Raw genomic sequence first — 25,487 nt, forward strand, 5'->3', positions numbered from 1 at the left:
ATTCAAAATTTTGAACTAAGTTCACAGTTCCAAAAAATGAACTAGTTCATAGTTCTTTTTTTCAAATGTTGCTGTGAGCTATTCGTTTATTCCGGTATTTTGAACACTGAGCCCCCTTTGTGGTTTGTCTAGGATGATATAGAGTGGTTGAATCAAGTATCGTAGCGAAATACTCTACTCTTTCTATCGTGTTTTATTCCACATTTAGCGCATTTTGTAAATCCCATTGATTTCTGTTGGAAGTCTCATTGCTCGTTGGCGGAAACGGAAAGGGGGGGTGTTCACGTTTGATTGTAGTCTTTTCGCTCGGTTCTAGCCCTACTGATGAGACGGAGAACCGAGCGAAAAGACTACAACCAAACGTGAACAGCCCCCCTTTCCGTTTCCGGCCAACAAGCAATGATTCTATGAGATATTCTACTCCGCTGAGCTATGAGCCAGAGAGCTAACGTTATGGATTGTACATATTTATAATTCGAAATTCGTCTCAGCCTTTATACCACAGATACTCTAGGGTCTATAGCATATAACCGCGTTGTCTGATTACAGTTTAATTCATTTTCCACAATTTAACAGCTCTCGTTTTGAAGAATAATCACCGCGCCATTCGTTTCAATGGGAATCGCGCTGGTCTATACTTTCAAAATAAAGTGTACATATTTATAATTTGAAATTCGTCTCAGCCTTAATACGACAGATACTATAGGGTCTATAGCATATAACCACCTTTTCTGATTACAGTTTAATGTAACAGTAAGCTGGCAACACCGCAACTGCAAATGAACCGCACAGAGATTACCATGGCAACCGGTCAAACAACACGGCGATCTGCGCGCGCATCCGCCGTGTTGATAGAGAAATAACCCCCCCATTGAACGAAGTTAAACCGAGTGAGCGTGCCGTTCACTGACACCAGAATGAACGAGTTCACAGTAACGTTCATCAGGCAGTAATACAGTACGTTCAGTTCACGTTCGCCCAAAATATGAACGAGTTCATGAACTTTCGTTCAGTGAACGCGTTCAGGCACAACACTGCTCATCCAAATACGTATTGTTTGCAGGCGGCGGAGGAGGGGGTAGATATAAAGACCGGACGAGAAACTGACGTCACTGTGCTGTCCTTCTTCTTAATTGAAGGAGCATGGAGAGAAAATCACTCTCCTGCTGGGCTTTCATTAAAATCAAATACATATAAATGTTGCAGCCCGTCCAGATGTGTCAGGTGTGCGCGAGAGACCGTACGTACGTACGAACGTACGCTTACCACTTTTGTAAATGCCATATATATAGTACATTCGGATCGCATGATAGGAATAGATCTATTCTGATTAGAAATCGGATCAAAAGTGTCCATGTAAACGCGACTAGTGTGTTGGATTCATGTTAATGTGTATTTAAAGACATTTAAATTTGTGCAAAATAAAAAAAAGTTTAATCAACCAAAACTTTCGCGACCCCCCTGCAGTACCTCCGCGGACCCCGTGTTGAAGACCTATGTGCTAGATTATATCTAAAAACTCATTCAATCTCTAACTCATTCAGAACGAAAGGGTCTATTTTCTGGCGGTTGTTTGAAAGAATGACTTAACTACAAACGACGATAGATGACGATAAGTCGTTCACACAAGATGAACATAGAAAATGACACTAGGGGAATAATTACTGCAATACAAGAATGTTATTTTTGTCTCTCTCAACCTTCCTGTTTAATGTTTACTCCCCCATCTCTCTCTCTCTCTCTCTCTCTGAATAAACAATGCTTGTTATGCATTGCTGTATAGATTGTTGAGATGAAAGCGTGCATGCATGCATGCATGTGACATGCGTTATCAGGCTTTACCAGATCAACCAGATAGGAAAGACAGGAAAAATGTAATTAATTAATGAATGGTTCATGTAAACCCAACAATATTTGGCCATGAAAGTCTAGCGTTAACACATTGGCCGGATATGAAAATATCACGCTTGGACCAACTACTGCATTACAGCCTGGAATGCTCACAACTCACTTTAAGGCTTTAACTTGTAGAAAAAATATTATTTATGGAGTAAGTTTCCATATTATAAACGCTGATAATAAACAAAAATAATAATGCCATGAGCAGCTGATGCTGGATGAGATCCTTCCAATATCATAGCTGCCCAGATGAGGAAGGCATTCTAAGGAAAGCATTCTGCTACCAAAAGTATTCTGCAAACGAAGTTCACTGGATTTTGACAGGTGAGAAAAACTTATTCACATCAATACTCATCTTAGGCATTGTGCAAGGAACTCACGCCCAGGGACAGTGATTTATGCCATAAAAATACCATCTCTAAGTTAACATAAAGCGATCATTATGGATATAAATTCTAGTGTTGTCTAATGGTACGGCAACACTGAACGCGTTACGCGCGTTAGAGGCGTTGAAAATCGGCATCTTTGCATAGGGAACCATTGGTTCACAATTGGACGCGCTAAAGCAGCGTGTTAGGCGCATTAGACGCATTTTACGCACCTAAACAACGCGCCCAACACACCAACGCGCCCAACACACCAACGAATAGAGTTCAAAAAATGTAACTTTGACGCGCCTACGCGTGACGCTTAGCTGCGATAGCAAATCAGCGTTGAGCTTGACCCGACGTCACTGGCAGAGAGACGGAGGACTCACAGAAGCAGAAAGAACATGGACGACCATCGTTTCAGTGTGTGCTGAAACGATGAGGAGGTGGTGAAACTCACCCAGCTATGAGCGCCTACGGAGGATGTCATGCTCTAGAGATTTTATTCTCTGCCTGAGCTGACCCGCGGGCCGGGTCGGGCCGATATTTCCCGCCACTATCCTCAGGCCGGGCCTTGGATCGAGCATTTTTTTCATCATTTTTTTCAAATCATTGCTTTATTGGCCTAATCTGAGGAGAAATCTATGCCATAAACAGAAATATTATAGGCCTTTATTACACGGGTCTTCTCAATGCCGTGGAACGCTCCGTTCTCTTGCATGGGTAGTAGTCCAATAACTTGTCAACCCCAGCGTCTTTGGTTGCTACGCGACGTCAACGTCTTTGGCGGACTATTTCTCTGCTGATCAACACTATGAATGCTGGAAACGATTAAATTGTAAAAAGACACACCATGTGAAGGTATTTTTTCGTTTTGGCAAGTAGCCGTGTAATAAGCAGGATAATGTACAGAACGTCGCCGGTCATTATCGAAAATAAGCCCCGACAGGACACCGACGCGCAGCGGAGGTGTCTTGCTTCGCCCTGAAGGGGCTTATTTCCCGAAAATGACCGGCATTCTACACATTATCCCTTACATATATATTAAGCAGAGTAGGCCCATGTGTACAAAGTTACACAAAAAATGTCGGGTTGAAATCGGGCTCGGGCTCATAATTACAGTTAATGTGTCGGGCCGGGCTGGGCTTTGGGCTTTTAAGCTTTGGGCGGGCTCATCTAGCTGCGTAGGCGCGTTAGGCGCGTTGAACCATTTTTGTGACGCACAATGATCAAGCGTCAGGTTAGGCGCGTTAGGCGCGTAACGCGTTCAGTGTGGCCGTACCTTAAGAATGTTGTTTGTGCGTGCACTAGCGGATATTGGACTATATGAGACTATGGAATAAAATTCCGAGGATACCGAAATTAGGGCTGCAACAACGAATCGATAAAATCGATAAAAATCGATTGCTTAAAACGTTGGCAACGAATTTGGTCATTGATTCGTTGAGTCGCTCGATTAATACGTCACTCGTAGGCGCGGCACTGTTTACAGCCAGCCGCCTACAGGTTGGTTCATGGGTCATGCAAGCACACAGCGAGCTTTAGTGTGAGCGACCAAAGATTGTATTTTGGTCATATCTTAACACTGGACTGTAGGCCTATATAAAGTGTTGTACCTTCACTGTCCTTGGGTAAAAAAAACTCCTTCAACTCCGTCTAGTCCAACCCAAAAATCTGTCAGCTGCTGCTGCTGCTGCAGACGGTGTGCAGACAGGCTCGGAGTCGGCACCACGTGCATCAACAATCAGTCAAAACAGCGGTACTAATCACACAACCGGACGGTGTAGAAAGTCCCGTCAGTTAAAAATTGATATAAAAAATAAATTCACGTTAAAATCGGCAGGATATAGAGCTAGTTAGCTTAAAAAAAAAGTAGCAAACAGTGTCAAATATGACGTGTTCAGGTAGGCTCAGTAATATGATTTATGTGTTAAAATGCAACACAAAAAAAAAGAAATTTGAGAATTTGGCGAAAATGTCAGACATGCAAACGGCGCGCTTTTTGGCGCGAGTCGCTTTTTTATCATAGATTTTAGAGGTTTTTTTAGAGGCGTGTGCATGTCGATCAGTGCGCGCGTGCAGGTGTCAATAATCCGTAATCTGACAGAGACCCCTCGAGCCTTCGAAGTAAAGAAAAGTGATTCCGGAAATGATTTTGTTGGGACCAATCATAGCCCTTGCCGTCGCATCGACGGATAGTTAAATGTTGGATGCGCATGCGCACGTAGAGCTACAGAGAGGGTCTCCGACAGGGTCTCCCGTAGGAGTCGATTCACTGGGGTCGCTGTGGACAAGTACCTACTAGTTTTCAGATAACTTCGATAACTTGTTTAACTAAGTGGATGTGGTAGGCTACACCACGGGATGAGATCACTGCCACATAAATAAAGGTAAGACACAATCTTTTTGCTTAAGATTAGCTGGTGCTGTCTGTCCGTCGGTCTCTTATGAAGCAGTGTATACTAAATTGAATTTCCTATTTATTAAAGCATATAGCATAGGCCTTCTCATGCTGGATAGTAAAAATGGAATTATGAGCTGTTTAACATCCTATCTTGAGCTATAATCATCTTATCAGCAATTCAAGCAATAAAACAAGTTCTATGTCAACAAAATAATAGAAAAGTATCAATAGTGGTATCAATAAAGACTTGAGTCTCGAAAATGGTATCAATATCAATAAAAATTAACGATCTCCTGTCATCTGAGAGAAATTAAGATGATTTAATTTATTTTTAACCGTTAGTATTTACCGGTTATACATCTTATCGGTTAACCGGTTAACCATGGACATCCCTTATATACTGTATATATATATAAATGTATATCATACATTGTATGTTTTTTTGTGTTATCCCAGTTATGTTTTTTTATTTTTTTGTCGTTTAATATTACTTTTAATAGTTCCGGGACATTTGAGCAATAACCTGGTGTTTTTACACTTCAGTCTGCACTGTGAATTTGAAGTAATGTTCAGTGTTTGAATAAAGATGCGGCAATTACAAATGTTTATTTTTTTATCCGATTCATCGAAAAAATAATCGACCGATTAATCTATTATTAATATCATCGTTAGTTGCAGCTCTAACTGAAATGGATGAGTTCTTCATGGCTGTCAACCTGTCGGTATGCCATGGTGGCATGGGGGAGTCCATTGTTGCCTTGCAAATTTAGTTTGGTATCAGAGCAGGTCAAATCCCATTCAATCCAGTATTTTTGATAAGGAGACATTCATTTAGATCGTCAGTAGGGTTGTAAGTAACTTTAATGTTTTACTTTGCAAGCCATAGCTATTTACAACAGGAAAAATTAGATAATATTCCTTAATACTAAATGGTAGTAAGTTTGTGGAATTGCGACGAATATCCAGACGTGAACTACATCTGAAATCTGGGAAAGCGCGATCACGCATGCCACATGCACGCGTACGGCAACCAGGTAGCTCGGATAACATTTGGCTCATAACATCGGCCCAAATTTAATATTAATGACCGCCGCTCAGATACGTCTCAACATTAAAACCGAAAGTGAAATGAAAAGCAGTGTATCCCTTCTGTTGGTGTTATAAACAAATATACATCTCAATCAGTCCCTCCAGAAAAATGCAGCGTTTTTTTGTGATTGTTGCGGCCAAAAATCCTTGATTAAGCGGCACGTTTTCTTAAAAAAAGTGATGAAATATGCGGCATATTTCTGCAATTTTATGCAATGAAATTGCGAGAACTTGCGAAAAATGCAGCTTTTCGATGACGTTCAGGTCGCACAATTACGTCACTTCATAACATTCCCATGACAACAGGGGGAAATGGATGCTCTTATGTGAAGTAAACGATATATGTGACTTTTTTTGCAACGAAAATGCAGGGATTATGAAATCATGCAAGCCAAGCATATTTTGCGCGGAAATCGACAATTTATGCTGTGAAAGTGCGGCATATTTGAAATAATGCGCCCCCCGCATGAATATGCAGACTGGCTGATTAGGCATTGAATTATGCGATTGCATAATCGCGTTTTTCTGGAGGGACTGCTCAGTAGCAGCTTCTGCATTTTCAGTATCGGTGACATTAAGTCAGAAAACATATTGGATATTCAACAGATATTCAAGCTCTGAATCCTAGCGATGTGAAGCGGGGAGGCCTGTGTGTCACCAGGGGAGACGGTCGGGCAGTAGCACTCCTCAGTGTACAGCCATTGTTTGGTCAATATTTCTACTAAACTGGTGAATTACAAAGAACCTGGCCCTAAACATTACATAACGTTTAAAAATTCCAGCGATCTGCAATGGATACCTCATTCAAATAAATGTTTTGAGGTGTATCCCGCCAGCGCTACAACAGAGACAAGCAGGTAGAGGACTGCGTTACCAGCCCTGCTCTGGTGTGGGTGATACGCACATGGAATGTAATCAAATACGGATTCAAACAGACTTTTTAGACACGTAAATTACAGGACAAATAAGACACTTGTACTCGTACAAAGACTCTGTATTGGATTATACTATTTTGGTATTTGCTGCATCCTGTGGGTATCAGCACCGTAAGGATCCGTTGAAATACAAGTCACCTACATATTCCCATTTGGAAGGTGACTGCTGCGGCCAGTGCAATGCATCAAAATCTCAACACGGGGGGGGGAACACTGTGATCTTCTGAACCTTGTAAATGGCTACGGGCCAGGTGACTGAAGTTTTGAAATCATTTTTTGAAGTCTCTGAGTGGAACAGATTTTTTCTTTTTCTTTTGGGTAGGGGGAGTAATGGGAAGAGCGGGGAGTGGAGGGGGGTGCTTGTACAATAGCCCTTGGCAACAGATCAGCAAAATTAAACCGGACCACGGGATTGGGTGAAAAAGAAGAATGGTCCCAGACCTCATTTTATTCTCTATGGCTACCAGCTCGTGTTCCGCTTTCTCGCCTTTCACTCTCTTCAGGTGTGTGTGTGGGTGTGTGTGTGTGTGTGTGTGGGTGTGTATGTGTGCGTGTGTGTTTGTGTGTGATCTTGGCCCCATGTGAATGCAAAAAAGCGTCGTAGTATCAGCAATCCCCAGCCAGGCGCTCATTCACTTTTATTCTTAAAATACTTTCTTGTGTTTCAAACACAAGTACGTCCCGAGGTAAGGATTGGCATATTTAAAACACAGCAGAACATAACCATCAGTAGTTATCACACGGAAATAGGAAGACATCTCAATACGTCTTAATCCCTGATCTGATCTACATTTAGACAACAACATATACAGCGGGGAGAACAAGTATTTGATACACTGCCGATTTTGCAGGTTTTCCCACTTACAAAGCATGTAGAAGTCTGTAATTTTCATCATAGGTACACTTCAACTGTGAGAGACGGAATCTAAAACAAAAATCCAGAAAATCACATTGTATGATTTTTAAGTAATTAATTTGCATTTTATTGCATGACATAAGTATTTGATCACCTACCAACCAGTAAGAATTCCGGCTCTCACAGACCTGTTAGTTATTCTTTAAGAAGCTCTCCTGTTCTCCACTCATTACCTGTATTAACTGCACCTTTTTTAACTTGTTACCTGTATAAAAGACACCTGTCCACACACTCAATCAAACAGACTCAAACCTCTCCACAATGGCCAAGACCAAAGAGCTGTGTAAGGACATCAGGGATACAATTGTAGACCTGCACAAGGCTGGGATGGGCTACAGGACAATAGGCAAGCAGCTCGGTGAGAAGGCAACAACTGTTGGCGCAATTATTAGAAAATGGAAGAAGTTCAAGATGACGGTCAATCTCCCTCGGTCTGGGGCTCCATGGAAGATCTCACCTCATGGGGCATCAATGATCATGAGAAAGGTGAGGGATCAGCCCAGAACTACACGGCAGGACCTGGTCAATGACCTGAAGAGAGCTGGGACCACAGTCTCAAAGAAAACTATCAGTAACACACTACGCCGTCATGGATTTAAACCCTGCAGCACACGCAAGGTCCCCCTGCTCAAGCCAGCGCATGTCCAGGCTCGTCTGAAGTTTGCCAATGACCATCTGGATGATCAAGAGGAGGAACGGGAGAAGGTCATGTGGTCTGATGAGACAAAAATATAGCTTTTTGGTCTAAACTCAACTCGCCGTGTTTGGAGGAAGAAGAAGGATGAGCACAACCCCAAGAACACCATCCCAACCGTGAAGCATGGAGGTGGAAACATCATTCTTTGGGGATGCTTTTCTGCAAAGGGGACAGGATGACTGCACCGTATTGAGGGGAGGATGGATGGGGCCATGTATCGCGAGATCTTGGCCAACAACCTCCTTCCCTCAATAAGAGCATTGAAGATGGGTCGTGGCTGGGTCTTCCAGCATGACAACGACCCGGAACACACAACCAGGGCAACTAAGGAGTGGCTCCGTAAGAAGCATCTCGAGGTCCTGGAGTGGCCTAGCCAGTCTCCAGACCTGAACACAATAGAACATCTTTGGAGGGAGCTGAAAGTCTGTATTGCCCAGCGACAGCCCCGAAACCTGAAGGATCTGGAGAAGGTCTGTATGGAGGAGTAGGCCAAAATCCCTGCTGCAGTGTGTGCAAACCTGGTCAAGAACTACAGGAAACGTATGATCTCTGTAATTGCAAACAAAGGTTTCTGTACCAAATATTAAGTTCTGCTTTTCTGATGTATCAAATACTTATGCCATGCAATAAAATGCAAATTAATTACTTAAAAATCATACAATGTGATTTTCTGGATTTTTGTTTTAGATTCCGTCTCTCACAGTAGAAGAGTACCTATGATAAAAATTATAGACTTCTACATGCTTTGTAAGTGGGAAAATCTGCAAAATCGGCAGTGTATCAAATACTTGTTCTCCCCACTGTATAGCTAAGGAATATAAGATTAAACAGCTAGTTTCAAATCACTGTTATAACCAATGGTGATTATTTTCATTTTTGACCAAATAAACCAAATAATTAGCAATGTTATATTGAGACACATTTCAACAAAGAAGTAGAACTTAAAGATTTCCATTGTACTTTCATCTGCATTCGCTATGGTTCTAGCGCAGAGACACACACAGTGCTGGGAGCGCATCTGGGCAGCCTACGTTATTATTTGATTATCACAATGTATTTTCGATATCAGTCAAAATGAAACCATCACTCAGACAACAGAAGGATAAACAGAAATATTGAAACAATATTGCTTGGAAAGTCATTTGGCCCACAGCTGTGTAGGTTAAGTGGCGGTTTGGAGCCGTAAAACGCGGTGGCGGATGATTGTAAACCTTAAAGAATGAAGGGGTCACGCACAATATAGCTAGGGCCGATAATATCATCCATGGCTCGCTTCACATGAGCAACAGAGGAAAATGGGCTCATTCAACCCTGAGAGTGACAAATGAAACTGATGACTGCCTTGCCAGCTGACTGGCAGCAATCTGTCACAACAGAAGAAAAAGAGTTTAATTAATAACTGGAATCAGTGTTTTGTTCAATGCTTTGTACTACATATTTTATACTTGTTCACATGTATCACTGACACTCTCAGTGATGGAAGTAAGGCAATGTGCGTTTTTACACTTTGAAAGTGCTTTTTTAACGGTTTTCTGTTATGAATTGTGGGTGTTATGATGTTCTTCATTGCGTCTGAGCATGTCTAGGTTTCCTTTACAAATTATTTTTCTTTACAAAGGCTTTTACCTTTTGACTCATCAAATCTTGAACAATTAATCATCCTTTTTAATAGTCTTTCTTGGGCTTCCTTGTTTGTGAACTTTGTGCCAACTATGATTCATAAAACAGCTTTTGTGATAATGAGGTGTTTAAATGTACTTTGATAAAAGGTTAGAGCTGGTGTACAATGGACCTTTCTCCTCATGCCTTACCACACAGACTAGTTTGTTCAACATCTGAAGCTGATAGCACCTTCTGGTCTCTGTCAATGGTTAATAAATGTAAGCATTCCTTGACAGATAGAAATTACGCTCAAGTTCACATTGTTGAATTATTGTCAAATCGAATCCCAGGTGCTCAAACTGTTCGGCTGCAGCCCCCTTTTTCGCACCAGTCAAGCCACTCATTAAATGTTGAGTGTAATCTGAGATCAAATGTCCGTTGGAAGACCTTGAATATTGTCATCTGAGTTATTTTTTGTGATGTTGCAAATGAAGCTGCTCTGTGCAGCTCCATTTCAGACAAGCCAGCCTTGTCTGACAAAAAAAGTTGAATAGCATCCTACCAATTAACAGTCCCTGAAAATGTATTTGCTCCACTTAATTTGGTTCAGTAGGACGGTAAATGCCTGATGAAGGGTCAGGAACCTACACATGTCACACTGCCCCATTCCCTTATATTCAGAGAGAAAGAAAAACACAGAGAGTGACGTCTGAGATCAGTGGTCACCCATTGAATGAAATACCTTGTAATCATCAGCCATTACTTATCCTCTACCACACACACACGCACACACACAAACACACACACATACACACACAAACAAAAGCCATTGGATGGTTGAGAATAAAAGCTAAATCCTCGGTCCCTCTAATATTCATTGCGGACCATCCACTCCTCCTAAACACTCATATAAATTCATAATCATGACTCCAATTTCCAGGGTGCCGGGCGGCTACTCATTTGGGACGGTGGAGGAATGGTTGGGGGGTCAGAGGGGTGGAGGGTAAGTAACATGCTGTGGAGGAGCAATAAGTAGGTAACATGATGTGGAGGAGGCCCCCTCCCCCCCATCTCAGTTGACCTGACATTAATGGCACGGGCTGGAACCTTGATCAACTTGGATATGTGTGTAAACACACACACACACACACACACACACTAACATCCATGGACACACACACACATGCAGACTCACACAACCATCCAATGGCAAACACACACACACACACACACAAGCACGAGGGATGTGCCAATCACGTAATTAGAATTGGGATTGACCGTCACATTAAGCCACTGTGTCTCAGGGGAGGGGGAAGTAAGAAGATTTTTAATAATAAAAAGATTATTATTCAATGGCTAAACGAAGCCAAAAAAGCCCTACTACCTAATAATAACGTGTTGGTAATTTAATCAACTTGAACAGAACAGCTAGCAATATATTGACCTTCAATGGCGATCCGTCCCCGACAATAGCACCTGTTTGATTTCTCTCTGGCTATTTCTTAAAGAAAATGCAGAATGTTGAAACCAACTATTTGCTTTGGGATATTGGAAGCGCTATTCTGAAGCAATGAACTCTGCCAACTTAACCAGGGAGGGAAAGATATGCACTATGCTTTGGTTTGTGCTAGGCCTAATCTGATATTAAGTCCCAAAAGTCCCAAGGTGACTTCTCCGCAAGAAAAGTTGTTCAAAATGATATCCTATAAGCTTTAAAAGGCATCATTTAGGAGATTTGAGATTTGAAATACGCTAAAGCAACATGTCTGCTTTTCCCCAGCATTGTAGATGATCAACAAGCCATGTGTCGGCAACTACCCCAGCACTCCTCTACCCCTCCTACTTCCAAAAGGGGCGTGTAGCGTCTCAACACAGAGCGCTTATTCTGAGGAGAGAGGATCAGTTTGACACAGAAGTCTTTGGGGTGATGGCAGACAGTGATTTGATTTTGTTTGCGATGCGGACAGAGGATTAGGATAAATGCACACACACACAAACACACGCACACGCACGCACACAAACACATGTACATACACAGACAAACACACACACACACACAAACACATGTACATACACACAAACACACACACAAAAACATGTACATACACACAAACACACGCACACAAACACATGTTCATACACCACACACAAACACATGTACATACACAAACACACTAACATGCACAACCATGTACATAACAGACACACACACACACAAACCAATTGAAAATTCATGCACCCAATCACTTACTCACTCACACACAATCATGCATACATTTCAGTGTTCTCATCTGACTTATTGAGCCCACTTAGAAGAGGCTAACTTTCAAATAAACCATTAGGGTCAAAGGTCACTGGGACAGACCTATGCGTGTATATCAGTTTCCTATCAGTTTCCCGGGGTTATCGGCTGCAACAGAATATTTACGGGAAACACACAGCATCGTTCTTCTAAGTTATATATAAGGCGTTACAAGCCAATACATTTATATCGCAATTATAATTCCAATTTTTCAGAATTTAAGATATCATAAACTGGTCCTATATTTCATTAGTAAGGACTTTTACGTAATTTATACACACACAATTTCAATGGCCCTCTTCAGGAATGAAAATAGATAGAATGTTCCTCTTACACGCGAGCTGGAGAGCCAGTGTGTACCCCAGCGCTGGCACCTCATTCAGATACGAGTGCCCCCCTCCCCCCCCATCTTCTGTCTCCACACTGCCCTCAGGGCTCTTCAGCACTTGATCTCTATCAATCCACCCAGCTCCATCTGCGTCACTACGCCCCCACACACCCACCTTTCAACGCACGGCATTCGAAATCCAATAATAAAAAAAATTATGTATTTTCTGGAAGAGATGATTTCTGTGTGAAATTTGGTTCTTCTTTGGCGACAATGTTTGGCTAAGGGTATGTGATGTGCACACAGCCAGTCTAACAACAAACAGAAAACAAAAAACACTGATATAAGTCATGGGATGCACATTCTCACTTGCTCAATGTTTGAGAAAGACACAATGAGAGAGAGAGAGAGAGAGAGAGAGAGAGAGAATCAGAGAGAGGGAGAGAATCAGGTGAATAATGTCGTCTTCCATGACGACCCCTCCAGCCCTTCAGTATTTATTACCAAACATTCTGATGAAATAAGAAAGAATAGATCTTTCTGAATATAGGGCTGGTAAATACTCATAAGGTGGGTTATTACGGTCTCAGCCGTGCTGTCGGAGCGAGTGGCTGAAGCAAAATGAAAGAATAACATTCCAGTGAATTATCTCCTGGAGAGAGACTTTGACAGTTGAAAACTCACTTTTCCTTTTCACCCAGACCCATGTGTTGGGCCCTATGTCCCCCCACCTCCTATCCAAAAGGCCATGAGGACGAAAATGGGCGATAAATAGAAAGGGACACATTAAAAACAGATGGGTCCTGAACATGAGACAACAACATATTAACATTTCCACAATAACATTTCAGAAATGTTTTGTGGGATGTTCTTACAGAAGCCAATGGGGAAGCTGTAATGCATGCAATAACATGCAATAATTTGCATGCAATAACATTGTGAAGTCATCCGCAATGTTTGAAGGCAGACACTCATTCTTCTTCTCCTTCACAAAAATAATTCCAGAGGAAACTACATACAGAAAAATAATTCACATCACATCACAATGGTTGTCACGGCACGACCGTGACAGCCGTATATTATTTGCTCACCAATGTAAACAATGTGAACCACAATCTAACAGGAGTTAACTTTGAGATTGGATGAGTCGTAAAGGGCTTTTATTGGTCCTATTGAGTGTTAAAACTCATCAATGTTGCACACAATTAGTTAGCCATGTTATGGATGCAGAACAAGTTTATCTGCTTGAAACCAATCCAGGCCAACGATAATCCTCTCTCGCCCACGTTGGCTGACAATTGCTTATTCAATCAACGCTGACATCCCAGCTGAAGACAGCTATTCATTATGGCTCATATTCATTATGCCTTGAAACTAGGGGGTAGAAGGGTTCACCAAATTCACGTTTTGGTGTATATCACTGTTTTTGAGTCAGGGTTTCCAGTTTGGTACCGTTGGTAAAGTTAGTTCTGGTAAAGCAGGGGATGACATAAGTGGCTTTAAAGAAATTCTATACATATGATGTATATATTATAGGGTTTTCCCCAAACAATGTAATAGCGGCGCTGTAGCACCATGTACAATTTTAAAATAGGGCTGACATTTCATTTCGGCAATGGTCTAATTGGTTAAAACATGTGTTTTATTAAAGCAACGCCTCAAAAAGCAAAACTGCAACCGTGTGTAAGTGCTTTGTGGAGGAAGTCGGAGGCTTTCGGATCCACTCTCGCTCCAAGTCTGCCCTGGGAACAGCAGAGCTTCAGTGTAAAGCGGATCGCACACTAGGCGAGCCACAGAGTGCCACATCGGGCAGCGTAAGTTGAAGGTCTTGTTCTGTGTTTAAAGTAATGAGTGGTAATGGAGCTGCGATGCGACAATGGAACCACGGCCCACTTAAGTACCAATGAAGACGCAGTGCTTTAAAATGATTGGGGGTACTTAAAATGATCATACTAACTAAAAACCACAGCACTAGTGCCATTCATGAGCATGCAAAGAAATGCACTATTGTAGATGTTAAAGATGAAAGAAAATCGTAACTGGAGTATACAACTTTATCAGCTTGTTAATATTAGTAGGTAGAGCTTTTTGATACAGGAGGAGGAACGTGAAGACTTTGTTCGTGTGGAGGTGCTGGCAGTAGAGAAGGACTCAATTTATTTAAAGTGAGTGAGTCTTTGAAAATGAATCTCCACAGATGGGTGGTATGTGACAAAGGATATGCCAATTTTGCTACAAATCGGCACAAAGGGGTGGAAGCACATTTGTTAGGGTGCAACCAAATGAAAATGTTTGTAGAAATTGTTAGTCTTGAACCCTGCCGGGATAGTGACAAGCGACAAGTTTCACTGGGCAATTTAACTACGCCGCAAAATAATTTTGCACTGCATTGCACCCTGCAAATGCACTGCATTGCAGGGTGGTATCGTTCACTTATAGGGATACACTGAGTTATCTGTAAACTGGCGATGTCTTACCAGAATCAGACGAGTTGTTTGAATCTAAATGTATCTTTGCGAGTCCAGAAGGAGAGTTCCCTAGGTGAGCATTTGCTATTCAGTAAGCCGATTCCACTTCCAGTGGAAGTCTTCCAATGTGTTACATTGGAAAACATAGTCTCTTGTTCAAAGCTAGTGACAATTTGGCGACCATTTGGATGATTAATCTGCAATTAAACTGCATCTGGGTAGGAATTGCAAACAAATATTTACAGATATCTCGGCGTAGCCTTTAAACTTGCTAACCTTTTCTTTGCATCTGTTATGAAAAATATCAAAGTTTGGTGTTTGAGTTTTCTGCTCAATTACGACTCCCTCGGAAGCCGGTGGATCGTTTCAGGGGGTTTAAACAAGGAGACATAAGAGTTTGTATATTCATAAGCCTCGATTATATTGGTCTGTAATATAATCTTCTGTACAAGGTGAACAATGAACAATTACCATTCAAAGCCAGATGACTCAGAGACGGACTGACTTTACAAAGCATGGGGATCGTTTTCGTGCGATAATTGCGAGAAAGCAATTTTTGAGTGGAGGAAGAATCATTTTAAACTAATTAAACTTTCAAATGTATCTCCTTCCTCCTTCCTTCCGGGTTACTTCTATTCATCCTGTCATTAGACATAAGTTAGGAGAAACGTCAGGTTTTACCCATAGCAACTGAAAGCTTGAGATGGCTGCTTTAAAATCATCACAAACTCTGCAAGTCTCACGTTTAACTGCTTCACTTCGGCCCGTTCACGACCGGAGCTTCCCAATGCTGCTCTTTTTTATTTTCTTTAGGAAGTATGAATATGAGTAAAATTCTTCAAATAATAAACTCTCTCTCTCTCTCTCTCTCTCTACAGTTTTCTACAATACCAGTAGTAGAGACAAAAATGCTGCACTACACTCAACTGAATCAATAATTTAATTTCAGTTTCCTAACAGCGTAAATGCCGTGCACCTAAAAATGTCGCAGTCATAGTAGAAAGCTGTGTGCGTCACTTGGGATGCGTCTCAACTGGCTGCTGATTGGTTGTACTACGCTGTCTAGAGTCACAGTAGAGTCACTATATTTATAGGTATTATACGGAGACCTGAGCCGTCACCGGGGCACAGCTTCAGAGTTTATTTAGCATCTGTTCACGTGTCAAAGTTGTACCGTAGCTTCTGAAACCAAAAGGTCAAACAAAGCAAGCAGTCAAAGGTACACGAAGTGGCTCCACTGCCGTTTGCACGCAATTCAGAACTGAACATTCCCACGCAGGTACTCTATCTAGCGAGCTACTGAGATAAACAAAGAGGACATGGCATGCATAGCATGATTTGTCCTTGGTATTGTATACCTATGGAATGGATAGCAATTAATTTACACTGGTGGTCACCCACCGATGTGAATTACTCAATGATTTAAATTATGCATTTAACCAGGTTGTCGCCCATGAACACGAATGTCAAGGCTGGAGGCGGGCAAGCTGTAAACAGTGTTTGTTTGTTTGTCGTGGTTCTCCCGGCAGTCTGGCCAGCACCCTTTTCTTGAATCATTTTGGCAGGAACACAACACTTTATTTTGAGATATGACGTCACGATTAAACTGAAAATACTTTGATGTCCCCTCGATGGAAGCATCCAAGTCATTTTATTAATGAACTCCCAAAATGAAAAAATCTTCTTCATGAGCAGCAGAGGAGCCTGACCTCAGACCTCTAGGATCTTTTTCTCTGCTCAACTCTCTTCAGTGTCTCCCAGTCTGTGCTGCGTGGTGAGACTGCGGTCGACTGTCACATCTCATTAGGGGGAATGACTCTTGAGGTCAGGGGGGTAATGCCTGGTTATGCATCGCGGCCACACCGCCAGGCAATTAAGGGGCAGAAAACGAGCTGTTAAGGCCCGATGCCAGCTCATTAAAATGCAGGGACTGGAAACTAGAAAAAAAACAGGGGTAGTAATATGTATGGCGGCAGCCACCCGTGAAACCCTCACACAATGTTTTTGGGGGTTTTGTTCTGTGACATATATTCCGTTATATTATTATATCTGGGGTTGTTATTGATATTGGGATTTGTTTCGTGTTGATTTCATCGAAAAATAACCTCATAAACAACCAAACAGAAAGTCTAAATGGAACAGCTATGAGACAGGGAGAGATTCTACCAACGCTGGAGACCTATAACAATTCACGCTCAAATAACTCACTTTTGATGCTTTGAAATTCATAGGGTTTGCTTGCTATGGAAGAAATAACACCATCACCCAATTTGCATTGTTATTGTAATAGCTGTTTCTATATATTCATACAGCTCCTGTTGAGACACATACCAGAAGAGAATTGGGTCCCTTCCGCATCCTGCAGCCATCCCACCCTGTCATGTGATGTACGGCCGGGGGTGTTGGGGGACCAGAGAGAAGCCAGAAGGCCAGTCCTGGAGTCTACGTGGACAGCAACATTTCCCGGCATCCTCCCATTCACCGGCCATTGATTAGACTGGATCAGCTCTGAGCCTGGGCTCTATCAGCGCTCAGGGAGCGGTAATCAATCCTCTAATCCCGTTTACAGCTATTAACTTTAACTGTGATCCACTCCTTACCATGCAGGCAAACAAACACATACACTCCTCACCACCCAAACACACACACACACACGCACGCACGCACGCACGCACGCACGCACGCACGCACGCACGCACGCACGCACGCACGCACGCACGCGCGCGCACACACACACACACACACACACATACACAAACACTAATTACCATACAATCAGACACACAAACACAATGTTTTCCATGAACACACACACACACACACACACACTCACTCCTTACAAGGCAGACAAACTCTCTCTCACACACGCCTTAGCATGCATGGACACGCACGCTCTCACACACAACTAATAGAGCTCAGATGTTTTTGTCGTAAAGGAACACAAATATTATCTTGGCCACCAGAGCAGCGATAGCTCACTATCGTCCTCTAATGGCATTAACAGCGGGAGAGCTGCTATCCTGAGGGGGGTTCTGGTTCCTGATTACCCGGTCGACAGTGGGCCCTGTCCGCAGTTAAATCGGATCAACATAACACCAGACACGGGCCACGGACGGTCAGAACCCCCCCCTCCAACCCCCCAGCACTATTTCCAGAAATATGTCCACGGGCCTGCTTTGATGGGTGCTGATATCCTCTGGAGGAGATAACGTGATTCTGGCCCCAGCAGCAGCATGAACTTTATGTACCGGGCAGACAACAGCAGGAAACGCTGGGCCTTTAATCTAACTCCGGACTTGTTGATGTTAACGAAGTGTTGACTGAAGAAGACGCTCTGTGGCCCCGTGCCGAGCAAGCCGCGCTGGGAGCAGACAGCGGTTTGTATTTGTGATGTAGCGCCGACTTTAATAGAGCAGCAACGGTTGCACACTGCTGCTGCACGTCAATACCGTAATGTTATCCCAGCCTTAACCACAGTCCATTTGTCCAGCGATCACATACAACAACAACAACAATCGAATGAGTGGGCTGTTAGCTTCAGAGAGCAGAGACTTAACCACACACACACACACACACACACACACACTCACACATACACACACACACACACACACACACTCACACACACGAGAACCAGAGGACTCACTTTGGCGTCTGGGTGTCCTCCAGGCGGTTTCCCAGCTGGAACTCGTGGGACTTGCTGCGGTGCAGCGCGGTGAAGCCGGGCAGCAGGTGGATGAGCTTGCGACTGGGTGGAGGGGGCGTCCCGGGAGCCTTCACCTTGTTGCGGCGCCGCATGGGGGGCGTGCCGGGCGGGGTCATGGTGTTGACCACCAGGGGAGTCCGGGGAGGCGTGTGACAAAAGTGCCTCTGGCGGGGCGACGGGGGCAAGGAGCGGTTGCCGCAGTCCAGGGATGGGAAGAGACCCAGGACGGGGCTGTCCACCGTCAGTCGGTCCGAGTACAGAGACGGCCCCGGGCCCTGGGGGCTCTGGCACACGTGCTGGTTGTACTTGGACTGCACCTTGGGGCTCTGGGACAGCTGGAAGCGGATCCACTGGCTCAGCTCCGGCTGGCACACCGGGGAGTTCTCCTTGCCCGATTCGGAGGTGGGCCACTGGATGGACCAGTCCTGCTTGGCCTGGCTGCCTGGAACGGAAGAACCAGAACAAGACACGTCGGCGCACGTTGATCCAATCCAGCACGCTCACTGGCCAGCACCTCTTCACTACAGATAATACTAATCGTTCTACTTTCAACTATTTCCATGACACCGCCCGGCATGAGGTTTAGTGTAATGATTTCCCCCTGCATGAGTTTAAACGTAATGGCATGGTCCTGTATGAGGTTAAATGTAATAATGAGGTCCTGAAGTTATGTATTAATGGCATGGGGATCAACCTACGGGATCCAAATCTTAACAACATGACTCATTTCCAATTAGTTGATTTCCATTTTAATATTGTTATATTCAATCAGACTAAAAATAGCAATTCACTGCAAGCGACGAAGCCCCACACGCCACTACCAAGGTTAGTGTTGTCAACCGCAAAGTTATGGTCCTGCTGCTTCATGAAGCGATGTTTTGTCGTAGCATGAGCATAAATAATAAATATAAGATATATGTCAAAACACACACACAGGGAGGTAGATGCATTGATCACAATCTTAATTGTGATGTACTCCACCAACATTAAACAATGCTGGATTGCCATGGAGACGCAAAGAAGAAGGATGGGGGGTTGGAAGAGTTGGGAGAGACTTGTTCGGAAAATGGGGCTTGTATAACAGTGATTTACCTCCATTACTATGCATTGCATCCTCTTCAAGTTGTTCTGTGGAGAGAAGACACAAAAGGGGTTGGGTCTATTGATCTGATGGAAAAGACACAGAATGCACACAACTGCACCTGTTGTTTCCTCTGAAAGACATCATCGCTGCACATTGCCGATGATCCCTCAGCAAACAAGAAATCAAATACAGTGGAATTGACCCAGGTGCTTCTGGAGAGACAAACGTATCTCATACCGACTAAATCAACTGCAAACACTTGGAAACCATTTCCGAATGTCCATTTTACCGCAGAGCGGCCGTCCCCGAACAGCGAATGTCCTCCAGCAGCGACACATTTCAATCCAAGGTTTTCTATTGTGCATCTCCAGCATATAGAGGAACCGTCTGCTGGAGCCATGGGAATGCAAACCCCAAACAGCTTCCCACCGCACCACTTAATACTTTCGACTTCACAGTCTAGAAGAACCACGGGAACGAAGCAGAGCAGGAGGAAGAGGTCTGCTATCGACAACAGAGACAAAAGGTACAAAAATAAATTCTGATTCTCTGAGTCTCACAGTGTAAGGTTGGCTAAAACGTTTGAACCAGAACATGGATGACTAGACCCATAGTTTTGCTAGTATCTTCATTTCAAATACATGAAAACAAATAAACACTAAAAAACAATAAAAAATAAAAGCATGGATTCATATAATGTGTAGAGACCCCCGTTTCGAATGTGCGTTTCAATTTTGTGTGCTTTGATTGTCCCCAACCTAACTTGTACTTGTTCGGCTTTGGTCTGTTATTTAATTGCATTGTTTATGCATGTATCCTCAGTCGTTCAGTATTACCCCAAGGGCCCTATCAGAGTCAAGTCAACTTCAGTGAATTGGGACCTCCTGAAACCCCCTTAAAGAAGGCCAGAAAATTGAGGAGGAAAAGCAAGAGGTCTCTTCTACAAATGTGGTAAAGGATGGAGAGAAGGTCAAGGATTAGGAAAAGGAAGAGGATGAGGAGGAAGAGGATGGACAGCAGGAAGAGGAGAAGGAAGAGGATATAGTGGAAGACGATGAAGGAGCAGAGGAAGATGATGAGGAGGAGGAAGAGGTTGGACAGGAGGAGACGGAGGATGGAGAGGAGGATGGAAAGAAGTAGGAGGAGGAGGAAAAAGAGGATGGTGAGGAGGAATGTGAGGAAGAGGAGGAGGAAAAAGAGGATGTGAGGAAGAGGGATGGAGAGCAGGGAGACGAGGAGACGGACAAAGAGGAGGATGAGGAGGAGGCTAAATTAGGGGTCCTTCATCAGCAGGAATGACAGCTCTAACAAGCCACTCAGAAATTAGCATGAATAAATAAATAACAGATTGGCATGACTGCACATAAATCTCCCCCAAAATGATCAGCAATGGGCAACTTAATATCAGGAGACGCACAGAAAGAGAGAGAGCATTACAGATGGCCAGACTCCCAGAACAGGGTAGCTCTGTCAGACTCTTCATTTCCAACTGCAACGGTTTAAAAAATGAAAAGAGGAAAATCACTAAACATAAATAATTACACGGCACATGGAAATGGTCGCACGTGAGGGATGGTGCAGAGAACAGCCTTTCTCCAGAAGAGAACAAAGTGAATGCACCCAATGACTGCTTATTCTTAACTGTTTGGACAAGTCATCAAGCTGGAGAGCTGGTTTTAAATCAGACGTTATAAGCAAACGTGATGAACTTATCGAATGCCTGTTTCTTAGCGACAGCTTTATGAAAATAGCAACAAAGTAAAAAAAATGGTTTTGAATGTTTTTCCTCCTGTGGATTCATACAAGGGAAAGCTAAACAACACACTGCCTACGGATATGAGATGGAGAATGAATTTATGTTTTGTTGTTGTTATTCCTTTGTGTTTCTCAAACATTCTTTTAAGTTGGGTCAGCTTGGTACTAAGAAGCTGTTTCTGAGGTGGTTAGCAATCACCAAACCAACACTAAACACAGCAAGAAAGCAAAGGATTGGACGACGTTAGCACTGTATGCTACTTGCAAACTGCAAAAATCCATACAACAGTAATCGTATCGATCCACACATCCTGTTATCTTACAATTCTTTGTCCTTCCCCCTCATCAGGGGGTTTCCAGGGTATGAAAATCACACACATAATAGCTCACTATCACTTCACCGATCTGAATGAGTGCTTAGCATCATGTTTACATTTCATTAATAAATATGAACATATGATCACGCTAGCCTTTTTGATGAGTAGCTGTGAGTCATTGGCTACATGACTAATAATGTGTGCTGTTACGCTGTATACTTTCAATAATTGCTAGCTGTCTGAAAACTGGGCCACTACATTCATTTCTGCTTCAAGTTCTTTCTTAATTTCATGCATTGATGATATAGTAGTAGTCAAGCCTTGTTTTACCCACTCATTATTTATATAGAAAAAATAAACATCATGACACACCCCTTAACCTTGTTTGGTAAATATGCTGCTTCTAATTATTGAAAAAAACATTGACATCCTGTTAGGAGAGGAGCTACAAGCGTAAGTAGGTCTGCCTCAGTCGGTCAAGAGGATGGGAACCATTGGCCTACATGGCGGCCTCCCTGTTCCTCTGTATAGCTGGGTTCAACAGGAGCAGAGGTGGGGCATGCTGAACAGCACATCCATGTGCACGCAGAGCCCCTGTATCCCTGCACCCACGAGACCACTTCAAGCTGAACAGAGCCACACTGCAGCCTTACGAGTGACGCTCTTCTGCAGTGCTCGATGCAAATGCTTCTCCACTTTTCCCTCCCAGTTCCTCTCCGCGGATCAATGGCGATGGAAATGGCCCCCTGTGGTGCCATCTTGTTGGGTTCTTTGTTTAGTTTACCGCCAACGTAAACAGGATTTGGTAAAAGGGCATGAAAGGGGCTGTGCTCAACACACACTAATATGTTCTTATGTTCAAAGTCAACTCCCTGAGGTGTTGTGGGGGTTCTGCTGCGATGTTGCCGCGTAAGCAGTAGGACTCAAAGTTTACATTTAGCTAATTAGCCAAACAGAATGGTCAGGCCCACCCAAGGTTTTAAAGAGGTTCGCGTGGGGCTCGCTCAACACTTCGCCTCTGCGTCTTTCCTTCCTCTGTGGAGCCTGCTCTTTACGTCTCTCTCTCGCTCTCTCAAGCCTGGGTTTCGTCTTGACTTCTCTTTTTCATCTCCTCGCAACTGTTTTTGGTCAATCTTTCTTTGCCCTTTTAACCCACCACCACTCCCTTCACTTGCCCATCCTCTCTTCTCACCTTCTCCTTCCCTTCGTCACTCTCCCACTGGCCTTTTTTTCTGCCACTCTCTTCTTTCATGTCCTAGCCAGCCCCCCCCCCCCCCCCCCCCCTCGCTCTCTCTCTCTCTATATCCTTTTCTCTCTTCCTTGCCGATGGCATTTGAAGCCAATTAGCCACGAATGCAAGTCATTCAGGGACGGTCCTTTAACTCTCAAACAGAAGTGTATGTGTGTGTTGGGGGGGTACGTCTGTGGATGTGTGGGTGTTAAGAGTGTCGTCCCTGAAAGACACTATAGCAAAGATCAACACAATCTGCTCAATCCACACCAGGGGTTGGATTTCAGCAGATCGTCTGTGTGATCCAATTTGTGTGAGCAGGCATGCACACTCCCCAAAGAGAGATAAAGACACATAGAGAGAGAGAGAGAGAGAGAGAGAGAGAGAGAGAGAGAGAGAGAGAGAGAGAGAGAGAAAGAGAAAGAGAAAGAGAGAGGTGAGGAGAGAGAGAAGTAGAGAGAGAGAGAGACAGCGAGGTAGAAAGAGAGACAGAGAGGGTGTAAAGACAGAGACACGGGGAGAGACAGTGACAGAGAAAGAGAGAGACAGAAAGACAGAGAGAGAGGAGAAAGGCAGAGAGAGAGAGACAGAGAGAGAGAAAGCATGGTGTGTCTACATTGCAGCGTGAAGGGCCTCGATCAGCAGCCTCTAGATGCTATGACTCATTCTCGGCAGCAGCAGCAACTCGTGGATTGCAATCCTAAAAGCCGGCAGTTTATCAGCAGCATTTGGCTGGGTTTTCACTCCTGTCCAAAATGAAACCCTACTTTTTTAGGAAGGGGGCATTAAAAATGTCCCTCTTCTCATTCTGCATATTAATTGCGTGAATCCCCCCTCATTCACATATTCCATCGTCCCCTTGTACAGGCTGCTCCATCCCAACTCGTGTTACTCACAGCAGACGCTTCTTAACATAAATCAGTAATAGCTCATGTGTTTCCTGTCATGCTGGCTAACTCTACCGCTGCACGTAGACCACGGAAGACCTTTACCTCTAGAGAGAGAGAGAGAGAGAGAGAGAGAGAGAGAGGGAGAGGAAGAAGAGATGGAACATAACTCATAACTCATTAATAGATCCGGGGACAAGGAGAGAACCTCCTCGCTCCTGGTGGGGGGCGTGGGCGTACGAAGACAGAGCGAGAGCCCTGGTAGGAGAGAGAGCCCCCCCCCCCCCCCCTGCTGAGCTGTGCAACCCCTTGATGAGCAGCAGCCGACGTGAGTGCACGCATGTTTCTCGCTGCTATACTGGGAAACACCCCAGTATAGCCCCCCCCAACCCCCACACCAGAAGACAGTCGAAAAACAACAAGGACTCCTGCCGATAACATGCATATGCGCACTGGAACACGACCTAGACCCCACGCAGTGCCAGGTGGCTGTGCGCTTGTGGTTTGAAAGCCAAAGCCCTGCTGTGGATCTGTGCTCTGGGTAGAGCGCCGGCCTCTGTTCTCCTGGCTGCGAGTGCCTCTCGACCGCCCTGTGCGGCGTTCCCGCGGTGCAGCCACACAACTCCCTGCCAGGTCCCTCTATAGAGAGACCATTAGTGGTTCCTCTGGGGGGGGGGGGGGGGGGGGGGGGAGGGGGAGGGCAGACGCCAGAGAGCCAGCCAGAGACAGGTGGAGGGAGAGAGAGGGCGAAAGAGGGGGAGATTTCGAAAGAGGGAGAGATGAAGAGATGGAGAAACGTAGAGGTAGAGCGAAAGAGAGAGAGAGTGAGAGAGAGAGGGCGAGAGACAGAGCGAGAGAGACAGAGAGAGCAAGAGAGAGAGAGAGACAGAGAGAGAGTGCAAGAGAGAGTGAGACAGAGAGAGAGAGTGCAAGAGAGAGTGAGACAGAGACAGAGAGTGCGAGAGAGAGTGAGACAGAGAGAGAGAGCGCGAGAGAGAAGGATCAGAGACAGGATACACACACCGATGTCCAAGTCGTCCCCAATGAGGGGGGAGACAGCAGTGTTGTCCAGAGACCCTGAGGCTCACTAATCTGGTCAGTAGTACTTCCCCCCGGCAGGGGCGACAGCTATTTCCCAGTTCCCAGCATGCATCACAGCAGACCCAGCTGGACTGAGTCATGGGCGGATAAGACCGCCGGACAGACTCCTCAGGGGGATAGCTGTCTGTCTCTTTGTCCGCCTCCTACCCTCCAATCAAATCAATGAGACAGAAAGGCAGGCAGGAGCACACACACACACACACACACACACACATACAAACTCACACCAAAACACACACTCACATGCACGCATGCACACTTACAGGCAGGCAGGCACACAAACACACACAACCTCACATACACACTCACACACATACACATACACTCACGCAGGCAGGCAGGCACACACACACACACAAGCACAACCACACACACACACACAATACCCCAGAAAGCTC

The 25,487-nt window shown here is 44.2% G+C and overlaps 1 protein-coding gene across 1 annotated transcript in view; it reads right to left on the minus strand.

The window, feature by feature from the left end:
• ksr2 (kinase suppressor of ras 2) overlaps positions 1-25,487 on the minus strand; it is a gene marked incomplete at both ends in the record, with an annotated part of 82,588 nt that overhangs the window by 47,599 nt on the left and 9,502 nt on the right. The window contains 2 exons of the mRNA XM_079731753.1: positions 18,655-19,156; positions 19,807-19,842. Of these exons, the coding sequence (XP_079587879.1) occupies positions 18,655-19,156; positions 19,807-19,842 (538 nt within the window). The remainder of the gene's footprint in view (positions 1-18,654; positions 19,157-19,806; positions 19,843-25,487) is intronic.

This window comes from Pollachius pollachius (genome assembly GCF_949987615.1).
Source record: "Pollachius pollachius genome assembly, chromosome: 1".
In the NCBI taxonomy this organism is placed as follows: domain Eukaryota; kingdom Metazoa; phylum Chordata; class Actinopteri; order Gadiformes; family Gadidae; genus Pollachius; species Pollachius pollachius.